Source organism: Caloenas nicobarica, chromosome 1 (assembly GCF_036013445.1).
Source record: "Caloenas nicobarica isolate bCalNic1 chromosome 1, bCalNic1.hap1, whole genome shotgun sequence".
Lineage (NCBI taxonomy): Eukaryota > Metazoa > Chordata > Aves > Columbiformes > Columbidae > Caloenas > Caloenas nicobarica.
This window is the reverse complement of record NC_088245.1, coordinates 3,983,558-3,998,236: the sequence shown is the minus strand read 5'-3', so window position 1 is coordinate 3,998,236 and position 14,679 is coordinate 3,983,558. Positions and strand designations below refer to the sequence as shown.

The following is a 14,679-nucleotide window of genomic DNA, read 5'->3' as shown; positions in this document are numbered from 1 at the left end:
ACTCATAGTTTCCTCAAGAATCATTTTGAAGGTGGGTATCCCTCAGAAAAGCCAGCAGACTGTAGCTGCCCACCAAAAGAAGGAGTCTTGGTGTATAGTCTTGTGTTGGGCTTGCCTTTCCCCAACCTTGACATTACATTTTACTACTCCCTGGTCTTGTAGAGGGTCTGAAACAAATGAAATGAAGTTTTTTCCTCTCAATTTAGGGTTCTATGAGAGTTGATGTAAATCAAGGAGCACAGTGAGTCCCAAACTCCAGTATGCTGTGCTTCCCAGTTGCTCTGCGGTCAGATCCCACCCTACCCCAGCTGTGAGGTTGCAAGATCTCACAAAGTACACAACAACTGGATGAACTCCACATTTTTTGCTTGGATTTTCTTCTTGCCTTTCTGCTAAGGCAAAAAGTTTTCTCGTTAGCCTCTGCAAAGGGAAAGTTTCACCCTCTAAAATCTCACATTGCTCTTTTTCTGAGACCTGGGCAGGTTCAGCTGGTCCTTCTACTTGAAGAAGACCACGAACCTTTTCTTCTCCTGCCATATCCCCCACCAGCTGATACTGCTGAGTGTGGGTTTGCATTTACCATTTTGCACCCCAAAAGTGATTGCGTCTTCTTTTAATGAAATTACTCTCATCTCTGTAGGCTCACATGCCCAGAGTACCACAGCTCAAAAGTTGATCTCCAACAGCAACAATCCTACATAGAAGTCCAAAAGGGTGGTACTTACACAGGTTTTAGCTTCTTTCAGATAAATGGTGGGCCAATTATTTTGCACTTGGTCTTTACAGATGACCTGGAAAGACAGAAGAAAAGCAACTCTCAAATGGTTGGCACAGGTTGGAAAGACAGTTGGTCACAGATAAAACAGACTGCCCCAAGCCAGGCGACATCCCAACTAAAGCTCTGATCTGTTTTATGGAAACAAGACAGGGAGTCCTTTACTCAACCCTTTATATGTGGAAAGGGTTTTCACAGACAACTGACGTGGCTGTCTGTGGGATATTTGCTAATGCCCTTCCCAAACGAGGTTTAGGATTTGCAGTATGGGATGAAGCAGGAATTGTCTTTGGCAGTAGCAAGATCCGTGCCAGTGGGCCAAGGATGCTGTCCTGCCCTGCAAAAGATGAGCATCTAGAAACAAGATCCCTTTCCCTCCTTCCCAGCAATTAAGTTACCCTGGCTTGTATTTTGAGACATCTCTACACTCCCAAGCCATTTTCTGCTAATATCATCCTCGAACGGTTGATGCTGAGTTGTGGTCTTTGCCCCCTCATCATGCCCAAGTCTGTCTCAAGGCAGCTTCTGCTCTCCGTAATGCTTCCCTCTCTCTCCCCAAACTTCACTTCTTCCCTGTTCAGCACCCAAACCTTAAACCCCCTCAACTCCTTCTTCCATTTCACTTCAGTGGAAAGCTATGGGAGAAAGAGGTTTAATTACAATGAGGGTGGTCAGACACTGGCCCAGGTTGCCCAGAGAGGTGGTGGATGCCCCATCCCTGGAGACATCCCAGGCCAGGCTGGACGGGGCTCTGAGCAACCTGAGCTGGTGAAGATGTCCCTGCTCATGGCAGGGGGGGCACTGGGTGAGCTTTGAAGGTCCCTTCCAACCCGCACTGTCCTCTGATTCTATAATCCAGAATTATGCTGCTGCCTTGTGTTCTCCTAAGGCAGATCTCTCTGACACAGTCCTGCAAAGCAAGAAGAGCTGCAGGCTTTAGATGTACATGAGATGTCAGATAAATATTAATAGACACCATTACGAAGCACCCACCTCCCCGTAGGCGTCATTACCTCATTTTGGAAAGAAGCGTTAGGATGCTGGTGGCCAGGACTGCTGCTCGTTGGCTGGTCCCCTGGGGCTGGGGTTGATGGCTGTGCACTGGCAGGGCTCTGGTCAGCACTTGTAGGTTTGGTTGACGCAGATTCGACGTCTTGGCTTCTCTGGTCTGGGTCCCAGCAAAAAACAAGCAGACAGACACTGATACAGTATAGAGAATACAGCTGACAGGTCTGTTCAGGAGCAGCTGAAAATAAGTTTTCAGCTCTAGCCCTGCTTTGAAGCTCACCGTTTCAAAGCTTGGAGAGGTCTTGGGATTTTCCTTCTTCCTTTTTCTAAATTTTTAATTAACTGTGATACGCAAAAAAATATTATTGCAGACTCTATTTTCTGCTGCTGAAACCCATCAGACTGCTCTGGAGAGAAAAACCTGAAGGTTATGATGGCTGTGCATTTGTAGCTGAGTAATCACTTAAAAAAGGAGTATTGCTGGGTAAATGGGATGGCCCTCATTTCACTTTATCTGGGGTGTCTTCCATGGAGGTTTCTAGAACAGAGGTCTGGCTGACTAACCAGGATCTCCCAGCGAGTGGAACTCATCGTGCAATCCCATTGACAACTGCAGCCGCCTCTGTTACGAGAGGATGAAACACCATAACTTTGGCTGACTGTGTCTCCATCAGCTATGGAAGAAGCCTATGTTGACAGGCTTAGGAATAGTTTCTGGTACTATGGGAGACAGCCTGAGGTGTCCTGCCTGCCTGCTGCTCCAGAAGGACACATACCTCACATCTACCAGCTCCATGCAGGTGTCTCAAATACCTGAGATCATCTCAGAGGCCTTTGTTAAGGTTTGTAGCATCTTAAGAGTTTCTTGTACAATGGGAGTAGTGCAAGGAGCATAGGAACCTCCTGCCTCTCCAAGTCCCTTTGAAGGAATGGATCTCCATCCCTGGGTTCCTAACTGATCCTTCAGCGGCATTAAGGAGAATTAAAACACCACATCCTGTTCTCAGCCTGTTTTGGGACTCTTGCCTCTTCCACAGAAAAGATGAGGGATATTTCTCGCCCAGGCACATTCTAAAGGCTCCAGGAGAGAATTAATTTCAAAGCCATCTGTTTCTTTTGCATTATCTCACTTATTTATTAAATGTTAAGATTTTTTTAAACCTCTTCAAGCTCAATGCTTGATGCCAAATTTGAATTAACTTAATTTCATATATCATCCTTTAATGGACAACAGTCCTGTGGAGCAGGAGGGCAAAGAAACATCCTTCATGAAGACACCTGTTTCACCTCTTAATACCTGCTAACAAGCTCAAAACATGGCTTTGATGAAGCCAGTGAAGATGACCTTGCATTAAGACCTTGGCTCATTTCGTGGTGCTGATAGCAAGGAGGACCTGGAAGGCTGAGGAGGGAAGGAGATGTTTTTTTGAGTGGCTTCTGTATTGCAGGTAGCTGGAAATTGGGTCAGCTACAACATTCTCCAGACAAAGATAATGAAGGGCTTCAGTGTCATCACAGCTTTTATTCGGAGCCAGATGTGAGCTGAACCCACAATCCCACCCAAGTCTGGAAGGTTCCACGGAGCACTCACAGTCCCACAGTGTGATTGCTTCCCTGTAAACGCTACCAGACAAGATGCCAGTGGGGACCAGAGACTGTGCCTCACCAAGACCGTTATGAACTAGCATGGCTCTAGAAAGCTCCAGAAGTCCAGAGAAAACATGTTAACGGTGTTCAGCAAGACCCTAAACACCACGTGGATGCTCATAATGCTGCTTAGACAGAAATCAGCAGCCAAACCTTCCGCAGCAATGATGAATATCCTACCCAACTGCTCAGACCCTTTAGAGGTTGTAGACTCAGTTTAGCCACAAAATCTCCTTAGTCATCTAAAGCTTATTTTCTATGAGTGCCCAGACAGCCTTCACTAAGCTGTCAGACATACGAGGGATCTTCTAGAGTCAGCATTTGGGGTGCTGTCAATCTGATTCACCAATTTTACAATGTCACACTACACCTCCAAACTCATTGCTGCTGGGTCCCTCTTGCAGTCACTAAAGATCGAGTAATTGCAGTTGATGGTGCTTTGGGCACAGTTTGGTCCATCCAAAAGCCAATGTCTATGCTTTGCCAATTGATTCATGCCTGCCTTGAATTTCACTAACTGCATTGACTCGATCTCCACTGATGACAACAGGGACCAAAACACCCAGTTGTCATGGAGGTAACTATTCTGGAAAGTCCTAAAGTGGGACAAGGTGATGACACTCCATAATGACAGGAGGTATTTAGAGTAGCCGAAGAAAAAGACTACAAAAGGGCCTCCCAACCCAAGAAATCAAGGTTCTTGTCTTCTGGTACCTGCTCCAACAGTAGGCGTGGTGGCTGCCTCTGAGCCATTGTTGATGTTGCCAGGTGGTAAAGACAGAGATGCTTTACTAGTGGAGACAGATCCATCACCAGGGGTAACAGAAGTGTGTGCGCTCCTAGGTTTGGTGGAAGAGTCTGGAGAACTGGTAGAAGAGGAAGGCTGCTTGATGACATATGTGGGAGAAGGGACACTATAGTCCTTGAGCCCAGGGCGAGGGCTGCTTATTGTGACACTGGTGCTCACAGCGGTGCTGCTGAACTGGTTCGAAGGCGGTCTTCCCTGAGGTTTCCCACTGGGAGGGGGTGTGACCACAGTCCCTGGATCTCCTGAGGTTGCTGGAGGGCTGCTCCCCTTTGAGGGGACGGGACTTGCAACAGTGGTAGCTGCCGAGCTTCCCAGCCTGGCTGGAGGGCTGGTCTGCTGCTGGGCCGCAATGGAGGCTGCAGCAGTGGTGGCTGTTGAGGGTCCAGAGCTGGTTGAAGATCCACCCTGCTGAGACAGGTGGGGTGATGTTGAGGGGCTGGGTGGTAGATTTCCTGGCTTGCTTGTAGAGGTGGTCCCTTGAGCTGCAGCAGGTGACGTTGGATGGGTGGATGGTGGGTTGCTTGTAGGGGTTGTCCTTTGAACAGTGGTGGATGATATCACAGGGTCAGGTGGTGGATTTCCTGGCTTGCTCATAGAAGTGGTCCCTTGAACTGTGAAAGGTGGCACTGTAGGTTTGGATGGTGGGTTTTCTGCATTGCTTGTAGGGGTGGTCTGTTGTGTCTTTCTGGTGTCTGTAGTTGTGAGTTTCTGCCCCTGTTCTCCTGGGGCATTTGTAACATCTTGAGAGCTGACACCTAGGGAAAAGTAAAAACACCAAGATAAACTTTAAACTAAGGAAACTACCCTTGGTTTCCTCCCTGAGCAGGTATTTGTAGAGATAAATGCTCACCAGAAACCATTAGTCATTCACTCAGGGCTTGTCTTATGTTCTCCAAGCTCATCGCAAATGCCATGTTCTGGTATCACCGTGTCCAGCAGAAAGGAGAGCAGAGGAGGAGGAAGAGAAGAAGGTGGAGGAGGAGGAAGCCTGAGAAACCTTCATGACAAATGTACTCAAACTCACAGGACTTCAGGGGGCTGGAGGGTGAGCAGGAGGGCAAGACCTGATGGTTCCCAGAAGGCTGGTCTCCCTTAGATGAGAGGTGCACCAGCTCTTGTGCAAAGTGCTGCAAATCATTCCCGAAACAAAGGGCTCTGAGCAACCTGATCTGGGTGAAGTTGTCCCTGCCCATGGCAGGGAGTTGGACTAGATGATCTGCAACGGTCCCTTCCAAACCAAGCCATTCTCTCATTCTATGAAACTTTGTACAGACTGAAATTCCCAGTTGGGTGAAGTGTGGAAACAGTATTTCTTATACTTGCTCTGAAAGAATGGGTCACCACTGGACAGAGTTTGCAAATAAATACAAAAAGCATTTACTTGGATGGAGTTGCATAATTTTAATTTTAAGGATGTCCAGTTCAGCTACCATTGCAAATATTATCGCCAATCTACAATCACATGCTTGTTTAGCTGATTATTTTACTCTTCTGAAAAGCCTGAGAAGGTCACACAAAAATGTTTAAAGTCAGCGCTCACTTTGAAAGGATGATCTTAAAAAAAACAAAAAGAAAAAAAAAAGTGCGTTTAGGAAAGGGAAGGAAGCCAGGAAAACGAAGGGTTCCATCCACATGTACCACGCAAATCCCTAGTGCCACCATCTGAATCAACAAATTCCCATGTGTTTTTACATGGTCTTTACCCTGCATTTGTACATCACATAGAAATTCTACTTTAAGATGGCTTATTTGTTTTTGAGGAAATCTGTGAAGTATTTTATCAAGAGACGATATTATCTAAGCGGGGAAAAAGCTTGGTCTCAAAGAAAAGAGAGCTGTCCATTGCTCAGTTACCATCCCACATTATCATACATAAGGAGATCTGCAGCTGGTTTCTGAAGAATACTTTAAATTTTCAAATTATTAAGTTGTTTCTCAGTGAGAGATACAGCTGAAGAACAGCTTGCCAGACGAAAGATCACAATGTCCCGTAATGCTAAAACCTGGTATATTCACTACTAGACTGGATATAAAAACTCGGGCCCATTTTTCTGTTTGTAATCTCTGCAGGAGTTTCACCAATTACCACGGACATAATTTTCCCTCCAATGCACATGGTAATCACAAGCCTTTGGCACTTTCTCAAATTCACCCTAGGAAAGGTACAACCAATTTTTCACCTTTAGGAACCATGGGCTACACTGAGCCTCTTCACCAGTGAATCTGTCTAGAGTCAAGAAAGCAACCTGATTTTTTTTCTCTTTTTGGAAGGGAGGTTCTTTCATTTGATGACTATGCAGAATAAGGCTATTTTTTTGTCCCACGAGGCACTTGTGTACTATTGCCAGCCTTCCAAAACAGGAGTCACACTTCCGAACTTTGATTTTTAGCTGTATCCTACCGCTACTCTCCAGAAATCTGCTTCGCTCCTCTATGCTGGCACACCAGAAAAGCATTTTCTCTTACAGAACCTGTTTACTAGCTCTGTTTGTGCTTCAGAGACTGAGTTTCTGAGACATGGAGAGTGAGGTTTGTGATCCTGCCACAGGTTTGGGGTCCCATGGGAGCTGCCTGGGGACAGGATGGGTTTGGAGGAGGCAGGGGGTCTACAGCTGGGCTCTGCATAGGAACCTCAACAAGGAAAGGCAGACCCAGGAGAAAAGATGTGCAGACCCCCTCCTGAAACACGGTTCTTATTCCTGTTTCTCCACCAGCTGCCCAATCTGAAAACACCATTAACATGCGAGTTTAACTGGAACTAGCAACGTGAATTATTTTAGGAAACTCTGGATTTGAGATAAAACATCCTCACTACATCTGTGGGAAAAGAGTGTTTGTAGAGAGAAATTTGAGGAGGAAATTTTTCACAATAAGTGTGGTAAAACACTGGCCCAAGTTTCCCAGAGAGGTGGTGGATGCCCCATCCCTGGAGACATCCCAGGCCAGGCTGGACGGGGCTCTGAGCAACCTGATCTGGGTGAAGATGTCCCTGCTCATGGCAGGGGGGGCACTGGGTGAGTTTTGAAGGTCCCTTCCAACCCAAACTATTCTGTGATTCTAAGTCATATTTCCTATAGACTGACCACTGTCTGCAGGAGAAGAGGTAGGGAAGCAAAACACAGGCATCTAGCAGAGGAAACCCAAGTGCAAAAGATTGGACAGAATTTTCATCTAGCCACCTCCTTAGCTGTGTTACTGACTTGCCTGGCTTAAATCTTCAGTGATGGTTGCACCAAGCTAGAGACCAGGCACCCAGTTAGCCACAAAATGGATCTATCCCATAAATAGGGCTGTAAAAGTTTGACAGTGATTTCGACAAAGGAGGAAAAAAAAATATCCTAAAGCCAGAAATGATATAAAAGAGGTGTAAATAAAGAAAGGGTTGGAAGGAAGGTGGAGACAATCTCCCACTGCTCTCACTTTCTTTTCATGCCCCAGCCCCATCACAGAGAAGCAGGAGGCAGACATGCACCAAAGGAGAGGTAGAAAAGACAATTCAATCCAGCTCAGTTCAAAAGAGAAAGGGGCAGGTCCATCTTTGGCTCTGGACCAGCCTCGGTGGCCAACCAGGACCCTGTGAGCCAAGAACCAATGTCCATGCCCCAGCACTTCCCCATCCCACCTTGGGGAGCTGCAGATACCTTTTTACCACTTTTAGAAAAAATTGGGGGAAAAAACACAAAGCAAGGGGTTGTTCTGCTGATGGAGAAATCAGGTGGGATCCTCCAGACTTGCCCTGGCTGGGGTGGTAGCGGGGTCTCTTTCAAGGGACACAGGGTGATACAGTCCAAAAAAGCAACTGAGAAAAAAAGCAAGACTCAAGTTGATGCTCACAAAGCTTACTAGCATGTTATCTTTCCATTTCTCTGCATTCACTCTTAGTGCTTCTCTCTTGCTAAGGTCAAGAGATGTTAAAAGGTCAATTTATTCTTCCTCATTAAGCCAGGACCAGTGATTTAAGTGGGCTCAAAGCAACTTGAGGAGACAGCACACTCCTGCTTGGAAGTGGTGTACCATCATGCAGGGGGATGGATGGATGGATGGATGGATGGATGGATGGATGGATGGATGGATGGATGCATTCAATGGGTGCTGACCACTCTGGCAGGTACAATGCCATCCATCCTACTACATGGGCCTGGATGAGGTCAAGCAATGCTAAATGCCACAGAGGTAGCTTTGGTGTCACCTTTGGTGACTAATGACCTGCATCCCTTTGGCAAGTGGCAACACAAATGATATATGAGTCAGAAAACACTCCATCACACCATTCCCTCCCTTTGATCCCACTCCTGAGGTATCAGGCTGGATGGGACCACCGGGAAGCCTTTTGCAAAAGATCTCCCATCTCGAACTTGTTCTGAAGGTGACGTTTCTTTAATAACCTCCACTCCAGCTCAGCTGAGATGCTACCAAACTTTCCCTTTCATCTTCCACAGTTTGCTTGCCTCAAATCAGACTGTTTCAAAGAATTATTTTTCCTGGCTGAATTGCAATGGCTGTGGTGAACAGCAGCCATGGAGATGGTCATGGGAAGAGGAAATCCAGGCAGAGTGCAAACTTGACGGTCTTCAAGACAACATGTACCACAATAGGCTGGACCCACAGCATCCATGTCTACGGCTGGGTGACATCCTCCTTCCATGGAGGATCGGCATCCCTATCCGTCCCAACACCTGTCCCACAGATTTTCGGGCACCCATTTGTCAGCAAAATTTACCTTCTCTCTCCAGCTGCATTAAATTAAACTGTTTTTCTCACCGCTGTTGCACAAGGAGCCAGATGCTACTGCAGTCATGGGGCTGCACACCTTTCTGCAGTTTTATTGCTCTGGGCTTAATATGACTTGTTTGTCCAGGGACTCTGCCTCACTGCAGCATTGGGAAAAAATCTATTTTGTTTATCCTGAGGAAAAACAAATTGCATTTTTTTGGTGTCTTGCAGGTTCACTGCCCACAGAAGTCCTGAGTTATGAAAACTCATTTTCAGAAGCCTCTCAAATGCTTAATTCCAAAGCAGGAATAAACACAGAACAAGCAGCGAGAGCACTGCAAGGACTCACTCTTTTCCTTCCACACGTGCTGTATCTCTTTCAAATGCCAGAGAACTGGTTTTTTATCTCTTCCTCCCTAACTGGCCAGCAGTGCCAAATCTCGGCGGCAGACCCAGGGATAATAACTGGTAATGAGCCCCTGTTTGCCTGGGCTGGTAGCCAGTATTGCCTGACAACTGTCCTCAACAGAAGAAACAAATAAGGATCTGGTCAAAGGAGGAGAAAAACCCCTGTGACCACAGACTGATGGTAATAACAGCCAGGACAGGATTATGTTCGGTGCCCCTTTAGCATGAAAATTGCTCATAAAAGATACCGTACGTCCTTTTGCAGGAAACAAATGATCCTTTCACGCCGTAAGCTCCGGAGATAAAAGGATTTAATGCATGCTATGAAAGAGAAGGAGGATGGAGGAGAGGTCCTCTAAGCTATCACTCCCTTAACAGAGGAGTGTTTTTTTTTTTCCAAAAGAAAGTTCATTTGAATTCCAACCAGAGTCTCTCATCCTGTCTTCCAGAAGGCAGAATAAACCACCCACCCCTCACCTTCCTAGCTGCGTTTTGGCAGGGCAAGGCCACTCATTCAATTTCACTTTTTGGACTGTCATCAATTCTTCATTTTAAGGAAAATGAGAGTGGTACAGCAGCTACCGGTGTATTTTGACAGCACTGGTTGCAGTGAATCTAATGCTTTGGTCTGCAACTCTCCTCTTAAACGTATAAGAAAGCCCCAGACCCTTCCAATTTTGTGCTGGGTGTGGGGTAGCCCACAGGAGGAAAGTGCAAGCCCTCCAAACATGCATCCATGTGCATGGCGGCCAAACAACCCAGAGGAAATGAGTCTGCTGCAAAAACATGATTTCATTTCCGGATATGTGTATCCCATGGCTGAGCCTGTGATACGGTGTCTCTGCAATGGGGACAGCCCCGGAGGGGAAAGAACTTTCCCTTGTTGCCGGCTATCAAGATGGGCTTGTTCAGCCAGCTGTGAGCAATAGTTGGGAGGCTACAAGTGCCACTGTCGGTTCCCGCTTGTTGTGGGACGTTCTGGACAGGGAGTGCTTTGGTCAGGAGCTGCTGGGATGTGTAAAGCCACCCAGAATGTAAAAGGGAAGGTGTTCTGGTTTTTGCCAACACAGTTCCTTCCAGTATCAGTTGAAGTCCACAATTTTCAGCTGCTGTGCACCACCACTAACCATGCCATGAACTGATGCTCTGGGTGTAATCTTATTTCCGCTGGACTGGGCACTGGGGAGGCCAAACCTCGAATCCTGGGGTCAGTTTTGGGCCCGTCATGACAAGAAAGCCCTTGAGGTGCTGGAGCGAGTTGAGAGAAGGGAACGGAGCTGGGGAAGGGGCTGGAGCACAAGTGTGATGGGAGCGGCTGAGGGAGCTGGGGGTTCAGCTGGAGAACAGGAGCTGAGGGGAGACCTTCTGATCTCTGACCTGCCTGAAAGGAGCTTGGAGCCAGGGGGGGTCGGGCTCTGCTCCCCAGGAACAAGCGCCAGGACCAGAGGAAACGGCCTCAAGTTGCGCCAGGGGAGGTTGAGACTGGATATTAGGAACAATTTTTTCCTGGAAAGGGCTGTCGGGCATTGGAACAGGCTGCCCAGGGCAGTGGTGGAGTCACCATCCCTGGAGGGGTTTAAAAGATGTGTAGATGAGGTTCTTAGGAATGTGGTTTGGTGTCAGTGTTAGGTAATGGTTGGACTCAATGATCTTGAGGGTCTTTTCCAACCAAAATGATTCTATGATTCTACAATAGATGCATTGTGTTTCGCAGGCTGGGGAAGACGCTCAGGTCATGACTTGGAGCACAAAAGGAGAAGCAAACTCACGCAAAACGCAAAGCGAAAGGACATGTCCCGTCCCTCCTCCCATCAGCCCACCCGAAGCCACCACCTCTCCATGCAGCTCCTCTGATTAATTCCCTGCCCAACAGCTTCCCGCTTCCTATTTTGGTAACGCCTCCTCCCCAGCCCCCCGCCCCCATCCACCTTGTTGAAACAGCTCAGATTGGCTGAAAATCTATTAATAGTGAGAAAAGGAAACCCAAAAGAATAACTTAGGAAATGGTAGGTGACACACCCCATGCTGGCGGGCTAAGCCCGGCTCGAAGTCTTACGCCAGCCGGCTCCTGCTCCTCCCAAGGCGGGATGAGAAAGCTTAGGAGCCCAAGCAACCCAGGGAAGGGGAAGGGATGTGAGCCAGGACTGAGGAAGTTCCAATTTTCCTCTCCTTTTTTGCAGCCTTTCCTGATTAAATAGGGGCAACAGGTTGTGTTTGTTGAAGGGAAAGCGTGGGCTGAGGGTCCGGGTGGTCTTTGCTGGGGGAAAGCGTGTGTCAAAGTGAGTGAGTAGGCTCCTGGTCTCTTCTTTGCATCGCAAGAGGCTCCCAGGCAAAAGAAGGGTTTATCCACCCCCTGCAATGCAGCCGTGTCCGAGCTGGAGCAGAGACCCGTTGCTGCAGAGGACAGGAAATTTGTCACCTCCTTTTAAAACTGTGAGAGCGATCAGATTGGCAGAATATCACAGAACGGCATTATTTGTCCTGGAATTAAGCTGGGCTACCAGAGCAAATAGTTACCTCATAGGTTTTTAAAAATTTTGCCTGTGTAGAGGGTCTCTCCCATCTGCTTAGGGAAAGGCTCCAAGCAGCACCATCCTCCCCAGTTATCTGCTGAGACTTCCGGGAGGGATGTGGTGTGAGGATGCTGTCAGCATGCACACCATCCTTTGCCCTTGCAAAAAGGCATTCTCCACGTCAGAAGATACGATTCCAAACTGGCATCACCCAACCCCTTTGCTGCCAGTTTCACCATCAACATTATGAAATGGTTTCATCCTGGCCAAAGACCAACTTGGCTTGCTGGGTGCGAAGATGGGGAAAGGTCTAAGAGCCACTGCCAGAGCATTTTCAAACTCTAATCCATTAGTCCAATTATCCAGTGCAGGGATGCCTGTCCTCTCCAAAACCCTGCCACAATAAAAACTGCTGCAGAATGGTCTTCATAGAATTGCACTGCAAAATATTAAAGATTAGACCTAATGGCTGGATCTAATTAGTGTTATAGCATCAGTTGGGAAGGAAACGAGTATGTCTGCACTCTGATTTAAAGCCACCGGGCTTGTTTTCAGCAGGGAACCTCCTTTACCCCGCTGTGACAAGACTCTATTGGAAAGACCCTTCGGATCACTGTTGTTTAGATCTTGCAAAAAGATGGCAAAATCAAGGCAGTAATACTGACAAGTGTCCTCTGCTGTCAGGTGAAATGAACCCGCAGCCACAGATCCTATCCTGAAGGACTTACCCAATAAGCCCTTTGTGGCTAGACACAGGGATAAAAATGGGTGTGCTTCAAGACCTCAGGGTTTCTTCTCCATCTCCAGATGGAGAGGAGTGTCCAGGGCTTCCTCCTGCATGGTTGCATTGCCAACCTGGAGGTACCCCTCAGCTGGAGATTTGGGGCATGTCCCTGCAGCACCTTAGCATCATCCTGAGGACTCTAATCAGTCTGCAGGATTTTGCAGTCACTCACATCCCTACAGTAGCCAAAATCTGCTCTGCTTTAATTTAGACCTGGGAAAATTTTAAGTTCTCCCTATTTTACCCAGTGGAAGTAATCCTGAAGCTCAGAGAGGAGGACTTGAACCAAACCTCATGCGAGCTTTGGCTGCTTCATCCCTCCTGTTAGATCTGCCTCACTTTATTTTATTCACACAATAGCCTTTAAACCTGCTTGGTTTCAAACAAGAAACCCACCTGCAGTCTGAGACTCCTTTTCTGCCAGGACTGCAACACATGTCTCCAAAATCCAGGTTCTGATGAACTGGCATTTTGTGACAAGAAACCTGCCTCATTAACAAATTCCCCATCAGCTCTCTCTGCAAGTATTTGAGCCAGCTCAGCTCGTCTGCTGTTTCATTTGGAAGTGTGACAAATATTAAAAATAATCATCCCAAGGCACATCTCCCCATGTGGACACACTCCTCTTCCCCTGCAGCCCTGATGCTGCTCTTTCATGGTCCTTCTAAACACCAAGTTTGGGCAGGTAGAAATGGGTTCATTTGCTCTACTAATCATAGAATAGTTTGGGTTGGAAGGGACCTTCAAAGCTCATCCAGTGCCACCCCTGCCATGAGCAGGGACATCTGCACCAGCTCAGGTTGCTCAGAGCCCCATCCAGCCTGGCCTGGGATGTCTCCAGGGATGGTTCATCCACCACCTCTCTGGGCAACCTGGCCCAGGCTCTCATCACCATCAGTGTAAACAATTTCTTCCTCATTTCTAGACTGAATCTTCCCTCCTTTAGTTTAAAACAAAAGGACCAGCCAGTGGATTTGAGGAAGCAGAAATATCTCAGCACTCCTCACTCCCATCTTCTCAAAAACATAATCATTTAATTAACTTTCATGCCACGTTTGGACCTCTCCTGAATTTCTCCTCGAAGACTGGTTATTGCCAGAATGCTGTGAGCAGAGGCAATTTTCACCCAAATGGACCCAATTGGTCCATCCCAGGTGATGCCATCAGTATGTCCAGCTCCAGCCAGAGGTCAGGGATGCCAGTGGTGGGAGCAATCCAGCCTCTCTTATGGATAAACATAGGACATCCTATTCAGGACTGTCTCCATGTCTCTTCCCATGGAAAGTCTGTAGATATCTAAGAACTGAAGGGAGAAAAGCACAAATAATCAACAGGAGACAGGAAGACCAATGTGGAAAATGAAGGTTCCGAAATCCTTCACATGAGGTTGTCAAGGAAGCAAACAAACACAGACACACATGCACATCTCCATCCACGCCACCCCCAGACATTTTTCATCACTGAGCCTGGAAACGTCCTCTTTCCATCGGGGGCTGACAGGATTTGTAAGGGACTCTGCTCCAGCCCTGCACCTTTCCCAGGCTCCAAAATGAACCGGGGACTCTTTGCAGCCTGAAGAGAAACGCCCCATCACGCAGGAAACGATAGCAGAGCTGCTGGAGCGGAAACACGGGGAGGACGAGCCAAAAAATCTGCACGTCCCAGCCCAACCAGACCCTGCAAAGCACGAAGCGTAGCCACGCTCCTGCCCTTCCCCTGCCTCCTTTACACCGTTAGCGTGGAGTTATCCCCCCAGTGACCTTGCTGCTTCGAAATAAGATTTGTGGCAGTACAGCCTAATCCTGTATCAAGCAAGCATCAATCACCCATTGGCTGAAGGACACGACGTCTGCCACATTTTAGCACTGAAACCCCTCTATTTCTGCAAAAGTCACCCAGGGACTTTGGAAGAAACTCAAGGTTTACACTGAGTAATGGGCCACAAAAGTCACTCTGCAGCAAGGTAAAGCCCAGCTATCTCTGGCCCTAAACAGTGACCATGAATCAAAATGACACTGAAAAT

General features: G+C 47.5%; 1 protein-coding gene across 2 annotated transcripts in view; it reads right to left on the bottom strand.

The window, feature by feature from the left end:
- PODXL (podocalyxin like) overlaps window positions 1-14,679 on the bottom strand; it is a 51,004-nt gene that overhangs the window by 13,400 nt on the left and 22,925 nt on the right. For both annotated transcript variants that reach the window (XM_065654617.1, XM_065654625.1), the window contains exons 2-4: window positions 4,145-4,993; window positions 1,789-1,943; window positions 726-791 (exon numbers count right to left, since the gene is read on the bottom strand). In XM_065654617.1, the coding sequence (XP_065510689.1) occupies window positions 726-791; window positions 1,789-1,943; window positions 4,145-4,993 (1,070 nt within the window). The remainder of the gene's footprint in view (window positions 1-725; window positions 792-1,788; window positions 1,944-4,144; window positions 4,994-14,679) is intronic.